This window comes from Magnolia sinica, chromosome 15 (assembly GCF_029962835.1).
Source record: "Magnolia sinica isolate HGM2019 chromosome 15, MsV1, whole genome shotgun sequence".
In the NCBI taxonomy this organism is placed as follows: Eukaryota; Viridiplantae; Streptophyta; class Magnoliopsida; order Magnoliales; family Magnoliaceae; genus Magnolia; species Magnolia sinica.
The window spans coordinates 68,031,447-68,054,306 of record NC_080587.1 but is presented as its reverse complement, the minus strand read 5'-3'; the positions used below and the strand labels follow the sequence as shown (position 1 = coordinate 68,054,306).

The following is a 22,860-nucleotide window of genomic DNA, read 5'->3' as shown; positions in this document are numbered from 1 at the left end:
CTTGATATTTCGGAGAAATCCGCTCCGTCCAATTATTGTGTCACCTCATATAAGGGGTTGAAACCAATTTCGAAGCATATCCAGATCTCACCTGGGCCACGAATCGGAGATTTATGGGTGAACTGTCCGTTGGGCTACTTCCACAGGGATCCAAGAGCTGAATTTCGACGTGTACGGTTAATTTGTGATCCTCAAGATAGATATAAAGTTTCGAGCTAAACGGATGGTGGAAACCCTGTGATCTTGTATTCTGAACGACTTTCAGGCCCTCTTTAACGTGAATGGCTTGATTTCCTCAGACATCTGGTGTGTAAATTTTTTGATCTTAGTTCCCTAGGTCCATTCTTCGCCTTAGTGATTTTAGAGTATTAAATCCATACCTTTAGTACCCTTTTTCAGTCCAGGCTCCTAAACTCACCCTGCAGCACAAACACGATTAAAATGACCGTTTAAACGGTATCATGTTCGTAAAATCAGATAATAATTGGAGCCTAATATACAATATTTGACCCTCAACAGCACGGCACTGGAGCATCATGATTTTTAAAAAACAGGATACACATTATGGCACCTCTGGATGAACAGCCTGGATCTCATACACGTGCACATTGACACAAGTAGAGCCGCTCGCATGTACATACCAAAATACGTGGCACCTGACTTCAACGGTCCAAGTCACCCATATAGCGGGCCTCTCCAAGGATGCAGAATGCCGCACCAAAATTTCCCCATCACACAATCCATCCATTGGAGTATTTTGGTCTATCATCTATCCATGCTGTAGAGCTGGACACGAACCGAGAACTCGCTCAACTCGAAAGCTGGGTTCGGGCCTGATTTTTGAGCTCGGAAGAATTTCAAGCCAAGCTTGAGCTGGCAACTCGGTTCAGCTCGGCTCGAGTTATAACTCAATTATATATATAAAAGAAAAGCGGCCTGCCCATATAAAAACTAAAAAGAACCAAGCTCAACTTGACTTGAAAGCTCGAACTCGAACTGGGCTCGAAAACTCAAGCTGGCCCAAGCTGCTGACTGAACCAAGCTGAGCTGACCAGTCAGGCTCGAACTGGGGTAGGCTGCTGGCCGAACGGAGCAGAGCTGTGCCAAGCTCACCTTGGCGACCAGCTCGTGGGGCCCACTGACCTGGATCAATGAAATACAGGCATCATACCTCTCATACACAACAGAAAGAAAAGCAACAGCAGTAATGATATGGAACTGCTCTTAAATAATTCTTGGAAGCGAGAAAAAAAGATTTATTAATTTTCATCCGTCCGAACAAAATGGTGTCGATGATATTGGTGGTAATGTACACTACTACTCCACAAGGGAAATGCATAGAGCAACAGCCATTCCCGATATCAGGGAGGTTAATTGAATTACTGTACTTTTAACTGTTGCCTTCCCATTATTCATTTCCGGGAGCACCCCAGCAACTGCGATGTAGATGAAACCGCCTGCTGTGAATCCCTGCAGGAAAAGATAGATCTGTGTTAACAAAGCCTTACTTCATAGTTGAATAAGCTAAAAAGAAATGCCAATCCTACTCCCTTGTGCGTGTACAAGATCTGGCTTCCACATTGAGTGTTTCTAGTTGCATTTGTTCTACGGCCATAAAATCAGGCTGCTCGAGTAAATAGGGAACTAGAAAAGATTGACCAACTGTTCACACTCGATATGCATATTTGGTCCACATTACAACTGTGACCAGCGATTTTCTGAATGAAGGCACATACATGGTGGGGCCGACCAGACATGTGGCCTGAATATATCACAGTAGCATAACCTCGGGAGTAGCCTAAGCAGGAATGAAACTCAAATGGGCACTTCATAAAGCAAATTTCTAACCTCAATCAATGAAGATTGCCCGGGCTCCTGTCCTAAGAGCAATGCCTGTGATAACAGTAGCAAGCAAAGTTCATTCAATCCGTTCTCTTCAACAAATTTTGGGACTAATAGAAAATATGCCGTGACAGCAATGCACTCACCAATGCTGTTCCTGCTAAAGCCGACAGTGCCGACAGGAAATTGAAGAAGAGGGCTTTTGACACACTGAAACCTGACCTTACCAAGATTCCAAAATCACCAACCTGAGAAAAAGAAATAAAAAGAAAAAAAGGAATTAGGGCACGCATTTCCTTGGTGAATGGCAATCAGAGTGGTGTGGCATGCATTCTAGCCCATCGCTATTTTTTATTTCCTAGTGATGCCAGAGACCATCTTCTTCCTACTTCAGTGATTGTAACTTACTGGTTTGCTGATCCCATGTGCATGAATGGGGCAGGCCCTCAACTCGCCACCGCATGCCATGTAGCACATGGGTGCAGGAACCACTGCGTATGTCTGGCCCAAATCAGGTGGGTCCACCCAACAGGTTGGCCACAATGTTAGAAATGAAAGGACAGCTAATGCAAGATCAGATCGTTTCATAACTGTGGCTCCTGGATGGTGGACCACCTGATTTTTGTTCCAGGGCATCCACATAATGGACCCACTAGCATGTGACGTGTAGATGGGCTATGCCATCCGCACGTATCAGATGAGCAAACCTCTCATCCAATTAGATGTTATAAAAATTCATTTACCATTGTAGAGCAGTTGGCAAATGAAATCAATGTGAAAAATTGAAAAGTCCAGACTCTTGATGCATCAGAACATGAAATTTATAGGGTCCCCATGTGAACATCCCATGCACATGGGTCCCATGGTTTGGTGATGCATACTAATCCAATGAACCCCACATCAAACTGGGAATGTCCAAGATAAATCCCAAGGGAAGATCCTAACTCTTGCATCCGCAGTCTACAAGTAGATGGTTAACAGAAAATTACCAAAGGCATGCATCAGAAAAGCCACCAAAATGAAATGGCTAGGATCTTCCAATCTGGAAATTTTGGGGGCATGCACCCAATCCATTGTACCTAACATCAATCAACCATGGGCCCCACACAAAGAAACCAACCATGTCCTGATGCACAAGGACCCATCAAATTCTCAACAAATAATCCTGAGGAACATCTCCAAGTATTGATTCCTATACATGCTTTAGAAAAAAAAAAAAAAAAAATTCTAAAAATGATGACAGAGGTGCACAAGGCAGAAAAGAACCTCTTGAGGAAGTTCATGTGCAAGCAGAAATAGCGTCCGAGACCATCCACCAACTGAACCGTAAAGCAAGAAAGCACTTCCTAAAGCCATCCCATCAGTAAAATTGTGCTGAAATAAACACATAAATTGGTTGGATTGTATAAAGAATCTCGGCTAAATGTTTCAGTTCCAATATCACAAGTTGAAATTTTCTAATAAAGCATAACAAAAGCTTTAGCATCATTGGTCAAGAACACCAACTTACAACACCATCAGAGAAGAGATTTAGGTAACCAAATACTAAACTTGAAGGCGATCGAGCAGGTTCACTTCCAGCCAAGGGAGACTTCTTTGTAACAGAGCCACTTGCAGCATCTGAACTTGGTGGTGTATTCTTTGTGATAGAGCCATTTGCAGCATCTGAACTGCAGGGTGTCTCCTTTGTGACAGAGCCATTTGCAGCCTCCGAACAGATTTCGTCTTCAACGGTGGGGCCACCATGACTGCTTCTCTGCCACATTAGAAATAATATGGTTTTATAGCTCATTTAATATGATGCCCATAAGAACTTGTACTCCACTACTGAACTTCATTAGTTCATAGTTTCATCATCCACAAATCCACATACTAGATCGATAAAAGAAAAAAAAATTTAAAAAATGGGAGAGAGACGAGAAAAGAAAACATCCACACATTAGAAAATGAAATTGGAGGGTCCTGAGCCTCAGAAAATATACTGTTTTCTGAGGCTCCAGTTGGGTACATGGGGAATTATGGGGTCCTAGATCATCTGTCTGGATTCCTCTTTATTTATAGTACAATTTCGTCAATCTGTTGTAGCAAATAATATGTATAGATTAGCTCATCAATGTGCAGCTCACAAGTCATCATGGTGACTGCTAAAACAACTCCTATAATATTTCTTATTAGGGGTGCACTCCAGTGGCTGTGACCTTATGGTGGGTACCGGACAAATGTGGGACCCAGTGATGTGTTCACGGAATCCAATGCGTCCATCATATGCATCACATAAAAAACTGCAAACCCCGAAAAAAATCAGCCGACCCACAGCATATGGACAAGTGTTTTCGATATCAGTACTGACAAGATGTATTGCACCCTTGGGATATGGAAACATATCAGGTATCACATGGGAAATTGGTCGGTTTTTTCAGAATCGTCAGCGTATGTTAAAAAAATACATCGTTACACACTTAGAAACCAAAAGATCACAAAAAACAACTGCACATAATAAGTTTCCTTTGTATAGGGTCCTAAACCATACACTGTCTAATGTAAGTAATGCAACTATATTCAAAATGAGTTCATATCATTTATAAATCTAAGAAGTGTCGTGGTAGTTGTCTTGTATTCTGCAGAACAGTGTAGGGAAAGTTATAGATAAAGCCCCAATATGCTGATGAATAAGTTGGATGGTGTGAATACATCACATAGGCCCGGCCAGTACTACTGGAGAGCACCCCTTATAATTATAGGAAGTCAGAAGTTAGCTCAAGTGCCACAAAAGTGGGTAAATGCATAAAATCCCACAGCTTGCAGCTGCTAATGTGCTTATAACACCATCCATGGAAAAAGCCAAAGGAGGCAGGCCGTAGATAGTGATCTTTTGCAGCGCAATGCACTAGATAATGATCTCGTGTAAACACCTATAAAGTGGACTAAAAAAATGAGAGCTATGGAGAAGAGGTCATAGAACCATCTTGACCTTTTCTTTTTTGTCAGTAAGAGAGATTTTGTCAAAGAAAACAAGATACAACATGTTACAACAGAAGGGAAATTGTCTCTGTATTCTAGATTGTCTTGAAACCCCCTCCCAAACCAGAGAATTTGCCCAGGATTTATTTGCCCTCAGCTTCATTCACATGGTCTCCATTATCACCTTTGAATACATGCGACTAAGGCACATTTCAAATGAGAGCTGTACCAATGATAATCAGCAAAAAGAGGATGGTGAATCCACCCTGCATCACAAATGCAAGAATGGCATACATGTGTCAGATCCAGGCTATTTAAGACATGGGCCACACTGTGAACATGTCCTGGTCAAAAAATCAAGACAATCGGGCATCAGGATTGGCTTCGGCTGCATGTGTATGATAGAAATGGACGGTTAGGACAAATTGACCAATGAACCACATTCAACTTACACAAGTGGCCTGCCTCGTGAGTGGAGCAATGTGATTTTTGGGCTAGGGCATGTTCATGGTGGTGCTCGCCAAAAAAACAGCCTGGATCTTGCAAATGTGCACCAGAAAGAGGATTCTCAACCCTCTTCACACATATACTATCTGCATTCCTCAAACAGAAACTATAACTAGTTGAAAGTTTCAGCTTTATGTTTTAGGTTTAATACTAACTGCTGGTAGTCAGTGGTAAAAAAACGAAAAAAAGAAAGGGAAAAAGAAAAAAGTTGTCCTTCACAATATAAGATCCACCAGTATCATGTAGAAAACTTCAAGCTCAACTCACGAGCATCATTCTCTTAATCCACCAGAACTTAAATTCCAAATATTCTATACTACTTACATCGACCCTGTGCACCCTGTAGCATCCCCTGGTGTAACCCATAATTTTGAACGGAAGAGCCACAGATGCATAATATGACTGGACAAAATTCAAGAATAAATGCATAAAGAACAGACTTCATTTACACACTTCCAATCAAATATATGCATAATTGTCTCATCAAAGTTAAAATAATCATCCTCTAAGCCTCATCCCAAGATCAAAGTCAAATAACAAGTGAAATTTGAAAAAAGACAACCGCTTCACCACGCAATCAGGTCATATAGTCAGGCTATCTTGACATGATTTACATGTTGCATGAGCAGAGAGCTAAGGAATATACCCAATACTTCAAACTTGAATTTACCTTACGAGGAAAATTCTCTTCCCCATGAATCAGCTCACTCTCAGATGCCATCTTCGTCATACTTCCTTTCTTCGTATCGATTAGCGGTGTATTTGCATTATCACTACAGCCTTCATCATCCTTCAAATCGTCACTACTCTTACGATGGTGGTGGTGGTGGTGAACGTGACCCCATCCATGCGTTCCTTTACTAGAATGAGCTTCAACATACCTTACAACCTTCTCAACCATAAGAAAAAGTACAATTCCAGCTGCAAGAACCATATCATTGCAATCAGGAGGTGGATTGTTAAAGTGCATATCAAGCTGATGAAAATGGGGAAAAGAAAACAAGTTTTATTTTTTAAACAAAAAAATAACTTGAAACAAGATAATGAGAATAAGAAACAAATTACACTTTCAGAAGACATTTTGGAAGAAGAAACAGGGTAATTAGTGAATCATTTCAGTTATAACATGAGAATAGTGTTTCAAATAGCACTCATAGCATAGCGCTACGTAGCATACTAAATAGCGCAAATCCCATATAGTGTATGTTGTAGCATACGCTACAACTACATAGCATGTAGCGTACATGGCGTATGCTACAATGTATTTTTTTAAATTATTTTATGTGTTTATTATTATTATTATTTTACGTTTTCTTTGTATCTAATGTTGAGGATTGTGACACTTGTATTGTATTTAATACTTTTTAACCTGTGGCTTTTTATTTCTTTTCATACTTATGACTTGTGGTTTCAATTAGACATTATTAATTAAAGTGGTTTGCTTAGAAAGTTGTTGATGTGATAATTATTTGATTTGGTTTATATATGTGGATTAGCTTTTGGTAAATGGCTTTTGATAAATGATAATTAATAACTTGTTTAAACATGCTTATACTTAAAAAATGAATCATCTTTTAGGTATTTTATATTTTTTCCTTTCTTTCCTTTTTATTTATCATATTTTCCTATTTTTAAATTAAAAAATAGAAGTATCGTATAGCTTACGCTACACGCTACATTGGGCTGAGCACTACGCAACACGCTACCGCTATTTAAAACACTACATGAGAATTAGTAGCAATTATGAAATGACAAAAGTTGAAGTCACCACAAAATATAAAATAGAAAATCCAAATTGCTTATGAAAAATCCAATATAAAAGCCTCAAGTGCTAACAATACAACACATTTTCTGTATTTAATCTGGTAGCCAGATACTTAGGGGCAGGTACAGTAGAAGTCATATGCATGTTTGATACTTCAATTTAAGAGTAACTAGCTATACTCACACCATATTGAACACTTGACAGTGTTGTATCTGGGTGTTTTTAAGTATTAAATACTAAATCATTTCTCACTCCTGCAAGAGGGAAGACACGGGATCCAGTCATGTTGGTTTGATGATGAAAAAATGATTAAAAAATAAAATAAAGTAACTCAACCGAATTGCAGATGTATACCATCAAATCCAGTTAATTACATGATTAATCCTTGCTTATTTGTGTGCCTATGGGATGGTTAAATGAGCAATACAGCCAATGGGATCCAGAAGAAACCAAAGAGGCATTGCTGACATGTCAAAAATATGAAGAACACCATTAACTGTTAGCATAACTTGCACAGTCAGAAATCCATTTCCCTTACTGTAAAAAGATTGATTTAAAAATATCTCAACATCGTTTCACCAAAGAAGTTTTACATCCCTCGAAGTTTGAACTTCAAAGATGGAATGTGACTAGAAAACAGCAAATCCATTTGAAAGGTGCTCCAGAAGAACTTTGTGAACCAAAGATAACCAGAAAATAAGAGTCTCCTGGTTCAAATCTTACTATAACGGTTTAACTGCAAGATACAACAAAGAAAAATGCTCCAATACTTTCAGAGCATTATAAGTTAAGTACTCGAGTCCTTTCATTGGGTCTCTAGGACAATCCAATTGATCGATCTGGTCCGTAAGGTGCAACATGAATTTCATGGGCTGCCGAATATCACTATATATATATATATATATATATATATATATATATATATATAAAAGTTAGCCTTCCTTTTTATAACCTTTGATGGGGACATCACGCGCACACGCGCACGCACACCGCCCCCTACGCACGTACGAAAGGAGAGGGAGGGTCCCACTGTCGATCTGGCTCGATGATGATGTCCAAGGAGGGCCTCCTAGTTAGAAGATGAAGTTTGGTTCAAAAGAGGGCCTGATAATCAAGAAAAGTCCATCATGGAATCTCATGATCGTGGCCCACTAGTCAGAAATATTTTAGGTTTTGCTTATTGTTATTATTTAGAACATCATGAACGTTTTAGATTTCTTTGTTTGGTTTTTATTTTAATTTACTTCATCGCCAAGTAATAGGTTGCGCACATAGCGCGAGTTTTGGGGTATAGAGTTTTCCTATAAATAGGCACCCAAACCTGTTATTTTCCAAGCCATTGATGGGATGGTTAGGATAGAGTCTGGTAGAAGTGATTCTTTGGAACATAAGAAATCCATGATAGCTGCAAACAGATAAATGGCTCAAATTGTTGATTGGATCTATTTTTCCACAAACAATATCAACTGTTCATTTTCATAGCCATTTATCAAATTTTTAGTCCAATTCTGTGTATTTTTAGCCCAGTCATTCGTGAAACTTGTGTTGGAGCTAATGGACAGCCCAAATTGATCAATTGGGCAGTCTAAATTTCTGGATGCAATTAGAAGCACCGTAACTTATAGTGCTCCGAGAGCATTGGATCATTTCTCTACAACAAATATATCTTTTCTTCTTCTTTGAATGCTTGCAACAAGTACATAGCAAACACACCCAGGGAAAAAAAAAAAAAAAAGGAAGAGGAAAAAAATTGCAACAAGGCAAGGCAGAACATGTGCATAATATCTTTACACTCACATAGAATGGATAATCCAACAGAAAGATCCTTGAGAGAGTGAGAATGTGACTGTCCATGACCATGATTATGGAACTCATCGTGTACATGGTCGGAATGATGATCATGTGAGTGAGACTGTTCACCGCCTGGAGACAAGAATAAGACAACAGCAATCAGCAATCCATGAAGATTCCCCAAACTTGTAAGCAGGTGCTATTTTTCAAGCATTCCTGTCATAACATCATCATGCTGTTTATACAAGTCCAATAAAAATTTAAGCAGAAATAGTTGACATTGTAGAGGTAAAGAGAGGTTTGCCAAGAGAGGAAGAGAGAGATCCTTTTTTTTCTTTTTCTTTTTTCTTTTTTCTTTTTCCAAATGGTAGGTAAAGAGGGGTCTTTAAGTCCTTAACTTTCGGTTTTGTGTTTGAATGTATTTGATTTGATCAAAGAAACAATTATCTATCATCAATAGAAAATACTTTGTTTGTGAATCTGCTCACCAGCTTCTTAACCTTGCCCAATAAGTAAATTATAACTGCAGCTTTCAGCATTCAAGAGTTCTCCAATAAAAGGCAGTGAGAATTGCAGGCAACATAGGCTAGCCCTGTGTGTGTGTGCATGCATGTGCGCACGTGTACATGTGCGTGTGTGTGCATGCACATTTGATTGATAACATTGCTGAATAAAGTCCCAAGACAATCTATCCAAGATCTCACCAAAAAAGTTCTTCCTTTGAAAACAGCACGAGAACAATTATACATATGGCATCCAATTCATATCATACCAAAAGCGTGTGGTAACTGGTGTAGAAATGCGTCCCCTAACATCGCTCCTGCCTGTGAACAGAAAAATCAGTCTTAGCCAATGGAACCACAAAGTATCATTTTGTACAGTCTTTCATTAGACTAAATACAAGGTGTCTATCATATACCCATTTCTTCTACTTGTTCTTATTATTCACCTTGTCTTACCCATTTTTTTTTTCTCTTTTTCATAAATCACAACTCCATTGAAAAGTATGAAAAGAGTACAGACTAAAGCTGGCAGATGATCACACAAGACAATAAGTAGGATGATTAACCACTTTTCGCCAAAATGCCATCATTATCATTTGCCTCATGGAATTATTTATTTATTTTTTCTGGAAATAGTTGCATCCAATGTTTTAAAACATGGACCAACATTGAGCCACTTTTTTGTGGGCGGTCCAGTCCAAAATGGTCCAACCGCTGGCCCAACTGAGCCAAGTTTTTTGCATGGCAGAGAATGATAGTTCCCACATAGGCCCTCATGAATTGTACATGTGGCATTCACTAACTCAAACTAAACTCAACGAATTGTGGGACCCACCATGGATAGGTAAGTGCAAAAACATCAGATAGATTGAGCAATCACATCCTCTGATTAAGGGACATTTGTTCTTGAAATTTGAAGCTTTTGGTGATTTACATCAACCGTCCTTGAAATGCCCACCAATCGTCTAATTAGAAAATCAATCAATTTAACTCTTGGTTCATGATCTACCTAAATAGAGCATTACGATTTGGACAGGTTAATTTTAGTTACTTCTAAACCACATACAATTTCTCAATGCAGGCATATCACCACGGATCTTGAAGAGTATCAATCTCTTGTATTGATTGGACTCCCACAACAGTCAACCATCATTAAATGGCAGTGATTCTTCAACCATACACATGGGATAGTTATACAGATATCTGACTGTTCAAATCGCTGACCAATTGTGGATGGACCATAACAAGAAAAAAAGGGCTGAAAAGGTTACTGTACCCATCTGATTTTGCCCTTGGAATTGGTACTACTCACTATTATACTTTTAACCATCCATTTGATAGCCATCAATTGGATTGTTAGAATTTCTTGATCAGTATACTTTTAGAGATATGCTCTATCCACTATGTGTTCCATCATTTGGATGTTCTAGACAGCCCTACATTAGTGCCACATGGGAGGAGGATGAGTTAGTACCGTTTTCAAAATGGCAGTGAACTATCACAGGAGTCTAGCCCTTCACTAAGCCCACAGGCATGCACAAGGGGCCAACACACACAACCCATGTGTAACACATCCATGAGATCTAAGCCATGCATCAAATAGGTACCACGATGCAACTGTTTCACCAAAAATCAAGCCTGCTCACTTATCAGTTGAGCTACAGTGGATGAAACAAATCAATCACCATCTTTTGTTTCTAACACTGGCTGCATGATGAACGGATTGGGTTGATTTTTAGGCAGGGGCATCTATGCAATGGGTCCCACTAATAGATAGATTGGATCTCAAATACATTTGCCACTTCGGCACATGAGGTGGCATCTAGATGGCTCGTTTATACATGTGTATTAAATGTGTCCAATATATGCAATTATTTAAACCATTCACATACAACAGCCATGTGGTGCAGTGGTTCAAGTACCATCTCAAATGTTTGGGTTCAACTCCCATACACATTTTTTTTTTTACAAACGGTTTGCCGGGTGGGTCGCTCAAAACTGGCAGACAGTGAAACAGGCGAGAACAGGGAGATTCAATTCGAAAAGCGGTTCCCAAAGTGACCCAACCTGGGTCCAAAGCGGTCTGACTGCCTGGTCTGGTCCGGATTTTAAAACACTGGTTGCCTCATGGTGTACACAACTGACCCTAGCTATCCCATGCATGTGGTACAGAAAACAATAAATGTCGAATCCCTTTATCACCATTCGCATCCATTGTTCGATTTGTTGATAACTTTTTCATGTGAAAGTCTGTTAAACCTATCGAAGAGGCTTTTGTATTTTGGACACTTTCTCTGCTATAGATTTTTGTAGAACTCAAACCATCAAGAATCTCTGGATATACAGTAAGCACAACAGGCTAGTTTTCTATTTCTAACTGGAGCGGTATTCAAAAGGAACAGAATTCTTATAAATTTAACTTAAGGCAGGAATATGCACAATCTCTACAAATATATTAACCCCACTTTGGGATTGATCACCAAAAAGGAAGAATAATAAGCATATGGTCAGAATATGATGGAAAATAGAGCTATTTAGGTTAAAACAAGAACAAACAAACAGATTGAAAGACCATCCCTCGACCAAGTTTTTTTGGGACATTCTGAAGGATTACTTGGTCAATTTTATATCAGAGTTCTTTAAAAGAGGACGCTATCGGCAGAGCTAGGTGCATCTTTTATTGCTCTTATCCCTAAAGTTGAAGAAGCAGACAGTTTGAAAGACTTTAGGCTTATAACTCTTATTGGGGGAACGTATAAGATTTTAGCCAAAGTCCCGGCTTTCAGGTTCCAGGGGGTTCTAGCAAATGCTATTTCCAATGTCCAGAGTGCATTTGTAGAAGGCAGACAAATTGTGGTTACTGCACTCATAGCCTACAAGTGCACTGATTCTAGGCATAAAAAAGGGTTGTAGTATGCAAGTTGGATATGAAAAGGGCTTATGATAATGTCGGTTGGGACTTCCTCATTTATATGTTGGGGAGGCTGGGTTGCGGGCCGAAGTAGAGGAGATGAGTCCAAGGGTACATCAGATTGGCGGGGTCTTTTCCTTCTATGTACCTCGGTCTTCATCTTTGCATGGGTAAGCCAATGAAGCATTTTTGTTCTAAAGACATCGAAAGAATTGAGAGGAAGTTATCTAGTAGGAATAGTCAACTCTTATCTTTGGGTGGGTGGCTAATGCTTTAAAAAATGGCTTTGTCAAATCTGCCTCTTTATTTCATATCCCTCTTCTGATGTGCAAAATCTATGTTGGATAGACTAGAGAGATTAAGGCAGAAGTTTTTGTGGAAGGGAGCCAAAGAGAATCGCAAATTTCACCTCTTAAGATCAGAAGGGGTTTTCAAGCCTCTAGTGGAAGGAGGTGTAGGTTTGCATTGCTAGCAAAATTTTTGAAGAGATTTGGCTTGGAAGAAAGGAGTCTATGGAGGGAGATTATTACTAGCAAGTGTTGGGTCTAGGATGGGGGGTGGTTGGTTAAAGACTCCTTGTTATACAGGACTTTCAAGCTTGTGGAAAGCGGTCTTAAGGGTGGCTCCGATGTTTAAAGAGGGAGTTTCCTTTTCTCTTGGTGATGGTGGGGTGACTCAATTCTGGGAGGATTCATGGATCGGAGAGAGACCACTTCAATTAGAATTCCCGAAGCAAGCTCAGCTTGCTACAAAAAAGAATATTCATGTAGCGCGATGTTTCTTTTATTGCAAAAATGTAGTGGTTTGCTCTCCCCTTGCCGAAGAAACCTATCGAATGAGGAAGTGGAAGAATTCGTAAGACTTCTAGGTTGTCTTCATTGTTGTCATCCTTTAGTGGAGGAAAGGGACGTGATGGTGTGGACTACATGGTATGCCAAAAAGGTCATGTAATGGTAACGGTGGTAGCCATTACACATTACGGGGCCAGAATGACTGAAACAGCCATTACATAAAATGACTCATAACAGCTAGGGGTGTCAATGGGCCGGGTTAGGGCTGGGCCAAGCTCTGTCCAAGCCCATCCCGCCTTGTTCAACATAAGCCCAAACCTAGCCCAGGCCCATGACGGGCCAAAATAGTCCAAACCCAATCCGATGTGGCATGTTCACATAGGGCCCGGCCTAAGCCCTCTCAAAAGGAGAAATGGAAAAATGAAGATGAAGAAATGGCGTCTCAACCATTAATTGGCAAATGAGGTTTCTTTCTATATGTTGGGGGAAAGGGGAAAAAAATATAATAAGGAAAGAAAAGAAAGCTTTTAAAAATCTGAAAGTCGGATTGCTTTTACCCTTGCCTTGGAGACTTGGAGGTGAGAGGGGGAGAGATGGAGATGGAGATGGGTTTTTGTTTTAAAGCACATTGAGCCCAAGGCCCATCCATGGCCAACGTCGAACCTGGAACAAACAGTTCCTAATTCATCTATACGATGCCATCTCAATGGGAAGCACGTTGCGTTCGAGCAAGTCGACAAATGTAGTGAGGGCAATCAAGAAGGTGGTGTTCTCATTTGGGAGGACCTAAAAAACGGTCACAATCGTCATTTGTAGTCAGCTCCCTTAAGATGGACAATGTGGATGATGGCGTTGTATCTAAGAAGTAGGATTTGATGACTTTAGGCTTAGGGTTTCTATGAGTTTGTTACGTTTTAGCTTGTCTTTTTAGAGAAGAGGGTAAAAGATTAGGGTTTTTTATGCAGGACAATTAACTACTTGCTCTAAAAGCTCGAACTAATAGAGAGTGGTGAATCAATCCCTTTATCTCATAGCCTAGGCCCTACATCGATTTCACATGGGCCACCCACCCCGAGTGTGTCCCTGCATCCCACAGGCTACCCCACTCAAGCCCGATGTGAAGATGCTCCTGCATTAATCACCCCCGGTGAGGAGTCTCGAACACAAGACCTCTCACTCTAATACCACTTTGATACAGGACAATTAACCACTTGCTCTAAAATCTCAAGTTGATAGAGAGTGGCAAATCAATCCCTTCATCTCATAGCCCAGGCCCCACATCGCATGGGTTAGGACCTCGGCCAAACCCCCTCGTGGGCCCCACTTCACATGGGTTCCGTTTCACACGGGCCACCTACCCCGAGTGTCCCTGCATCCCACAAGCTACCCCACTCAAGCCCAGTGTGAAAATGCCCCTACATTACTGCCCCACTTCACATGGGTTCCGCTTCACACGGGCCACCTACCCCGAGTGTCCCCGCATCCCACAAGCTACCCCACTCGAGCCCGGTGTGAAAATGCCCCTACATTACTGCCCCACTTCACATGGGTTCCGCTTCACACGGGCCACCTACCTCGAGTGTCCCTGCATCCCACAAGCTACCCCACTCGAGCCCGGTGTGAAAATGCCCCTACATTACCGGGGGTGATTAATGCAGGGGCAATTTCACACCAGGCTTGAGTGGGGTGGCTTGTGGGATGGAGGGGTACACTCGGGTTGGGTGGCTCATGTGAGGCAGGCCTCACCGTTGTGAGGCGGGTGACTCATGTGAAACTGAACCCATGTGAAGTAGAGACCATGAGGGGGGTTCCGCCGAGGTCCTAACCCATGGGATGTGGGGCCTGTGTTATGAGATAAAGGGATTAATTCGCCATGCTCTATCAGTTCAAACTTTTAGAGCAGATGGTTATTGTCCTGCATCATATCAACTCCATTCACACCCTCCGAGGCCACAACCAACACTCTTTTAGAAACATCGATGGTGCCTCTAGACTCCCTTCGATCATGGGATCTTCTTTTACTTCGTAAAGATCCATACTCCCTTACAAAATCCCTGTCTAGAGAACGAGAAATTTCTCGACGAGAGGATCTACTTCGAGAGAGTCAGTCTTTGATCTTGAAGAAACTTTGGATGACTTAATCATTGAACTGGATTTAGCCCTCACACTCAATCTTCCCCTTTCACCTTCGACTTGAATCCTACTTTGAGAAGGAGCCTGAGATAGAGACCTTCATCTAGATTTATCCGTTACTCTTGATCGATTGTCATTTCTTCTAGGAATCCTATCAATGTAGTCATCGTCCTCCTTACTTTTTCCTTTCCTCTTCGACAAAGAGGAGTTTGCATTATTGGGAGAAGGATCCCTGCTTCGTCGCTCCTGTGAGACCTTGTTGTCGTTTTTTTCGCCATGGGATGATCACAGGCCAGCCTGATGTTTTTGCCTTGGTGTGGCCCACTTGAATCACGGGTCAACCTGAATTTTTTGCCCTGCGTGATACATTGGATTACCCGTCTAATGTTGGGAGTAGATTTCATGTGCACATCATTGTGGCCCAAATTCAACGGCGGGACCAAAACGTTTGAGACCTTTTCTTTTCATTTTATTATTAGACTATGAGTTCACTATACCATAAAGCAGTTAACATTTTTTATCTCCTCCCTCTTTGTTGAATCTAAAAGAGACTAGTGGTGCGTGCGAGGCGCCACCATGATGCTTTTGTCAAACCCACTCCAACCACCAGATGCTTCACCTCAATTTTTTTTTTCTTGAAAGATAACGATTATATATTAAGAAGGAGAAAAAGTACAAAAAAAAGAGGAGAAAAGATCTGCTGAGATAGTAGAAGCTTCTAAACTCCTAGAAAAAGAAAATCAACATCCTTTAATGCATCTACGTTAGCGGCCCATTCAATCACCAAACGTTTAGCTTTGGAAGCTACAACCTCGGCAGGATTTGAACAATTCCTAAAACATCTAACATTTCTTTCTACCCAAACGGACCACCATATAGCAAGGATAACCATTCTCCATATCTGAGTCTTCTTTTTCCCTATTCTAATACCATGCCACACTTTGAGGAGAAGATCCACCGAGCCCGAGATGCACCAGTTGATTTGGAAATGAGAAACAAATTCAACCCAAATATGCGAAATGAAGGGACAATGAAGAAGCAAGTGATCGACCAATTCCGCACTCCTCATACAACAAAGGCAGATATTAGGATACACCATCCCTCTTTTCCTCAAGTTATCAACAGTCAGAATCTTCTTTTTAGCAACCAGACAACCGAAAGCCACTATCCTAGGGGGGCCGAATAATACCAAATATGGACAAAAGATTGATCAGTGACGGGAGGCTAAAGGCGCAAAATCAGTCCTCATTCATGATTTAGGTGGACTACAGTATTGAAATAGCGTACAAGGCAACGGGAACACTCAAGACTTTTTTCTTTGGTGTGGCCCACATCAATAATGATACGCCTAGTTTTTGGGATTCAAGTCTAAATGTTTGTGTGGCATCTAATGGTTGGAGAGGATTTCATATAACCATCACTGTGGACCTTGTAAAAATCAAGGGTAGACATTTCTCTCCCAACTGTTTCCTTTGAGGTGGCCCACCTAAAACACAGGCCAACCTGAATTTTTTGCCCTGGGCCTAACGTTGGGTTACCCATCTTATGATGGGTGTGGATTTCATGTACAACATCATTGTGACCCCTAGACTCGGATGGCATACATCTAAACTTTCCATGGCCAATCATTCATAACACGATCCAATCAGATGACCAGTCCATAAGATGGTCATCTACTAACAACTATTCATGTCCTTATTTTGCAAAATCGTAACCAGCCAAATGAGTGGCTCCTATTGCCTTAATCTCCTATTCCAGTAGTAGGATTCTAAACACAATTGAGGATTTCAAATGCATTGGATTCCAATGCATATGGGATTTGGAATCCAATGCATTCCAAATACAAGCAACCAAACGAGCCCTAAGTTACTTTTGAAAAGGCGCTTACCAAACTAACTTAACTTGAAAAGGTAACTTTCTACTGCCATAATTTTTTTTTTAATTTTTAATTTCCCTATATATATATATATAGGGAAAAGGTACTATGCGCTCGACCTCATGATAAGCTCCCGTGAGGTCAAGCTGTGTGGGCCCCACTGTGATGCGTGTCGACCATCAACACCGTGCATTTGATGGGTCCCCTTTAAATTATGGGATATCCCGAAAATCAGCCGTATACGGAACTCAGGTGGGCCATACCATCTAAAATCATGTGAAGCCACCGTTAAAACATATAAAATCACTTGGTGGGGCCCACCTGAAATTTGCATGCGTCTGAAACTTGGTCTAAACCCTCATCCAAGTGGGACACACATAATGGATGGTCTGGATTTGCAAACCACATCTCGGTGGGCCCAAAAAATGATTATGAATGTTTTAATGGTGCACGGCCCCTCTCCACTTCTGTATGTAGTGTGGCCCACACAAGTCACGGATTGACTTGATATTTGAGACCTAGGCCCACGATGGAATGGTGCATCTGACTGATGGGGTAGATGTTCGAAACGCATCACGGTGGGGCCCACACAGCTCGACCTCATGGGACGGACTCGTGAGGTCGAGCGCATAGTACCTTTTCCCATATCCAACTAACTTAACTTGAAAAAGTAACTTTCTACTGCCATTATATATATATATATATATATTAAGTTACTTATGGAGTGGTGTCCAAACAAGCCCAAAACCAAGCTTCCTTTATCTGGTTCTATGAGCTCCCCCCCCAAGGTAGTGACTTTTGTGGTTCACAGGTAGGAAAGGGTGCTCACAATGGACAACCTTTAAAGAAGATCGATGGTGATTCCCAATGTCCATTTAATGTGCATGAATTTCATTGCCAATTTGCCCAAAAAGAGTGGGACAGTTCCCTCAAGGTTTTCAAAACTTCATGGGTGATATTGGGGTCAATCGAAATCCTCTATTATCTTGGCATGAGGTGGTGCAGTAAAACAGGGTAGGGTGGTGTGGCGGTTGGTCCTCATGGCAGTTTTATGGGCTATTTGGGGGGAGAGGAACAATAGTTGCTTCCAAAACTTGAGTGGGTCAGTGTTAGAGGTGATGAGAGGGGTTAAGTAGGATGCAGTAGATTGGGCCTCATGTTTAAAGGACATTGATGTTTGTAATTTAATCTTTGCTTTTGGGTTGTAGTTGTTGTCCCTGCTTGAGCTTTTCTTGGGAGGTGGTTTTTAATAAACATTATGTTACCTTTTTTTAAAAAAAGGCTATAGGAGATCTATTCCTTTATCACAAGACCACTTGAAAATTCAAAAGAAAAGGATGGATCTGAGGTTTGCATGCCATAAGAAGGCAAAGAGCCTAACATATGTAATACATTTACTGATGTGCATCGTTCAAAAATAATTTCATGATAGAAGTAATCAACACCCATTAAAAAAAGAGCAGGCATTAAACATCATACAAGGTCATCAGGCATACAAATAAATAATTCAATAAATCAAAGTCATGCAAAAGCCATTAAATTAGCAAATATAAAGTATCTAACCCCAAATACGGCCAAAGAATCAACCACCATCTTGGATGGTTTCCCTTGATCTGCAATAATTCAAAAGATAAGTTACTGTATGCGAGCCATACAAGTGCGTGCACACACACACATACACACACACAAAATACTGAAGTCCCGAACAGAAAATAAGAGAAACTAATGGAGATAGAGCTACTTACAGAAAATGACTGGCAAGATAATCAGGCAAACAAGAGAAGCCATGCTCACCAAAAGTGAGCATCCCATCGAATGAATCCAGAGGCCTTCAAATTCAGGAAAAAGAAACAATGCAATTTCAGAGAATTAAGACGAATCCTCGGGGCTGGCCACTCTAAGCGTGCATTGAAGTAAAGAGCAGAAGAAGTACCATATGCAGACATTCTTCTCTTTTCTTCACTATTTTACTTGAAAAGAAAATCTCCGAATTTCCATATTGTGAACAATTGCCTCATTGGGGTTTTCCCAAGTCCAAAACTCACAACTATGCCCTCCACAGTTAAATACATTCATCACATTCACAAATGAGGTGTGGATCCACCATACACATTGCAAACGCATACAACACTCGCTAGCTTTTTTCTCACTGGTTGTCACATGAATGGACCATGGTCAAAACAAAATGTGATGATTGAACTATCCTAAACATCTGAGAATTGTGGCTTTTGCCAGTCGAATTCGGACAAGTAAACCATTTTTATCACTAAAAAATGAAGAATATCCTATGCATTCGCAGTTCATTGATTAGATGTTGACCATAGTCCAATCCACATATTGGTCAATGGAGAAGTTGTCCTCCTCAGTTCTCACTGTAGACATGTGCGAAATCTAACCCATTGTTTACAGTGTAATTAAAATTCCAATCCCCTCAATTTTTGGGCTATGGACCATTTAAATGTCAGCCCAACAGACCATCATCATCATCTAAGCCTTTCCTAACTAACTGGGATCAGCTACACATATCCCATTCTGTCATTCCACTCTATCAAGGGCCATTGGATTGTCAGCCCATCAGATCAATGGTCCTTATTACCATACAAATGGAAGAAACTAACAAGCTAATCAACTTCATTTTTCGCCCACCCACATCTACCAAATCAACAATCCACATTTCCAGGAACATGTGCTGCAAGTAATCATACAGTAAATAACCGCCCAATCAACTTGATTTTGGGCCACGACCCATCCTCAGGTTGCCCTAACAGATCAACCGTCCATGACGAATAACCACATAGAAACTATCTATTTTCCTCCCAACCCCAATCAAATCCAAATTCAAATTAATTTTCCAAGAACAAATCATCACCAACAAATGAAGTCGATCCAATCGATTTCCCCATCCCAGTAACTAATCACACATTTCAAATCCAACCCGATAAGCAGGACAATTCAAATAAAGAAATTCAAGCTCAGAAAGCAGAAATTCTCACCGATTTTCGAAAGCTCGACATCCTCGCCACCGCCATGAGAGTGATCGTGACCGTGATGAGGCCGACCAGATTCGAATTCCAACACTTTCAGATCTTCCTCTTCTGCCAATTCCTCCGGAAGAGCCTTCGATCTCGATAGACTCTCACCATGGTCATGATGATGATGATGGCCATGATGATCATGATCATGGTCATGGTCATCCGATCCATGGAAAGGACAAGATCCAGACTGATGCCCGAAGCAGAGACCCGGACCCGAAGACGCGACGAGAAGGAGAAGGAGAAGGAACGCCGAGAGATTAGACATTTTCCGACTATTTAGGGTTTTTCTCCCGAGTCTCTCCTTCAAAACCCCTTGCGGTGGTTTTATCGTAATTAGAGCGAAATCGAAGGGCGTTAGTTACTAACCGGACCTGCGTTTGCAAGTGCCTTCGATTGTAATGAAACAAACGGCGATGAAGAATATCACGATAATGGCAACTATAATCCCGAACGTAATCACATCCATTCTAATAACTAATAAATTGCTTTGTATTATTACTTATTAGAATGTGATCTTTTCGAGGAAGGTATTCTCTCTGAAAGTCACTACCTTCACTGACTACTCTCAGCTCATTTCTTATGTGGACATGTTTTGGTGCAATTCGGGAGTGTGGACATCCATGCTCGTGCGCACTTCAGCTTGGGAGGGGATTAGGTGTTACCCGCCGTAGAGGCCACCTTGATGATTTATTTTTTATATCCACTCCGTCCATCCGTTATTTCAGCTCATTTTAGTGCTTGGTTATAAAAATTAACCAAATCTAAATCTCAGGTGGACCACACTACAGGAAACAGTGGTGATTGAATGCTTACTATTATAAACTTCCCAAGGCCCACATAACCAGATTCGTAATTTTTATCTGAAATCCAACCAGTTGATAAGGTCAAAAAGATCTAGATTTAGGGAAAATATAAATATCAGCTTGATCCAAAACTTTTGTGGCCTACGAAATGTTTTTAATGGTCATTCACCACTTTTTCCGTGGTGTGGTCCGTCAAAGATTTAGATTTTCTTGATTTTTGGAATAACGTCTTGAAATTATATGAAAAGACGGATGGACAGCGTGGATATATAATACGTTCATCAAGGTGGGCCCCCCATTGTAATGTAACGTCCATCAAGGTGTTACACCTAATCCGCTCACCTTCTGACCGTCCAATTCGCGGGGCCCACGTGATGGGGCCGTCGAAACTTTCATTTGATGGGGATAACAGGATATTTGGGAGTTGGGTCTGATTGGTCGATGCAATTTTTTAAATTAACGACCGGTTTGCAGTGGGGCCATGATTTGAACAGTTTGGATGATGCACGTGTAGAGTTGCTTTGTATCTAGGAATAGACAGCATACTGTGACAAATATCGCGGTATTTTGACGGAAATATATTAAACAGTATCGCGTCACGATATTTTGATATATGAGACAGTTTCGAGGTTTTTGCAATTTTTTTCACGATATTATATAAACCTGTTTATAATTTAACTAATTATTCTCTCTCTCTCTCTCTCTCTCTCTCTCTCTATATATATATATTAGTATTACAATTTTAAGATTATCTTTTAATTTAAAATAATTAGTTTTATTTTTGTTTTTAGCAAGATTTTACCATTATATCTTTGGGAGGACAAGATTTGTCGGTGGCAATTTCTCAACAGGGGGGTTTTTAGGGATATTTTCATATATCTATTTCTCACTATATAATAAGGAAAATCTTGCTAAAAATAAACGTGAAAAGATTTATTTTATTATAAATTTATAAAGTATAGGTAAAAATGAATCAATCTGAACTGTCAGATAATTATATCACTCAAATTGCAATAATTTCTAGAAAATCCCGCTATATATTGTTTGATAAATTCTTTTTGAAAATATCGTGATATTTTTAAAATCTTGACGATATTTGTCAGAAAGTGGGCAGTTGTACGAGGCATGAAGTGAATCTCTGGGGCGAAAGTGAATATGCAATGTCATGCCTACAGACCTTTTCAGTCGCTGTGTAAAAGTGGGCCCACTGTCCTAGGACGCAGATGGGAGCGGATTAGGTGAGACCCGGATCATCTTAGGTGGGTGAAATCCTGACCATGGGGCTCGTAGTGATGTAGGTGTCTTAAATCCACGTTGTCCAACCGTCTTGAAAGCTCATGTTAGGGTATGATCCCAAAAATGAAGTAGACCCAGATCGTATATATACCATGTCATAAGAAAATAGTAGTGATTGAATTTCCACGGTTAAAACTCGCGGGAATGTTTAATTTCCATCCAGCTTGTTGATAAGGTCATAAAGATCCATACGAAGAGATCACACAAACAAATATTAGCTTGATTCAAGACTTTTATAGCCCATGAGAAGTTGTTAGCGATCGATTACCATTGTTTTTTGTATTATGGTCCACTTAGATTTGGATTTGCTTCACTTTTTAGATCGTGACTTAAAATAAGTTTTCAAAAAGATTAGACAGTAATTGTTATGAGTAGATTACATTAATGGTAACGGTGGTATCACAGATTCAATTAAATGTTATACAATCACTAAGCATAAGAATGATCGAACTTTGCATTAGACTGATGTGACCGACAACGGACCACGGAGGACCTTGGGCAAACTGTCATTAGGTGCAAAGTATCCCGTGTAGCTCCAACTACCGTCGATCGTCCGTATTCACTTTGGTTAGCGATATAAGACTAGAATAGTATCCCTAAAGTGGGATATCTGCATATTTAAATAATTTACGGAGCTTGATACACC

General features: G+C 40.5%; 1 protein-coding gene across 4 annotated transcripts; it reads right to left on the bottom strand.

The window, feature by feature from the left end:
* Positions 1–1,226: 1,226 nt before the first annotated feature.
* On the bottom strand, positions 1,227–20,655 carry LOC131227771 (IAA-alanine resistance protein 1). Of its 4 annotated transcripts, none has more exons than XM_058223579.1 (11): positions 20,074–20,655; positions 18,826–18,909; positions 18,644–18,693; positions 9,639–9,690; positions 8,873–8,998; positions 5,981–6,231; positions 3,353–3,598; positions 3,109–3,216; positions 1,989–2,090; positions 1,849–1,893; positions 1,227–1,470 (listed from the first exon to the last, which is right to left on the bottom strand). In XM_058223579.1, the coding sequence occupies exons 1-11, from the start codon at positions 20,378–20,380 to the stop codon at positions 1,318–1,320; spliced, it is 1,524 nt and encodes a 507-aa protein (XP_058079562.1). In that variant the 5' UTR covers positions 20,381–20,655; the 3' UTR covers positions 1,227–1,317. The 4 variants fall into 4 exon arrangements, 3 of the variants coding, with proteins under 3 accessions (XP_058079562.1, XP_058079564.1, XP_058079563.1); XM_058223581.1 differs by lacking the exon at positions 20,074–20,655 and adding an exon at positions 19,014–20,053; XR_009162488.1 differs by lacking the exon at positions 1,227–1,470 and adding an exon at positions 2,832–2,968 and having other exon boundaries at positions 1,874–1,893.
* Between the last annotated feature and the right edge of the window lie 2,205 nt (positions 20,656–22,860).

Coding starts and splice junctions, on each gene's coding strand:
- LOC131227771 (XM_058223579.1), bottom strand. CDS start 20,380: ATGTCTAATCTCTCGGCGTTCCTTCTCCTTCTCCTTCTCGTCGCGTCT. Junction 9,691..18,643: donor ATTCTTTGGCCGTATTTGGG/GTTAGATACTTT, acceptor TTCTGTTCACAG/GCAGGAGCGATGTTAGGGGA. Junction 1,894..1,988: donor CTTTAGCAGGAACAGCATTG/GTGAGTGCATTG, acceptor CTGTTATCACAG/GCATTGCTCTTAGGACAGGA.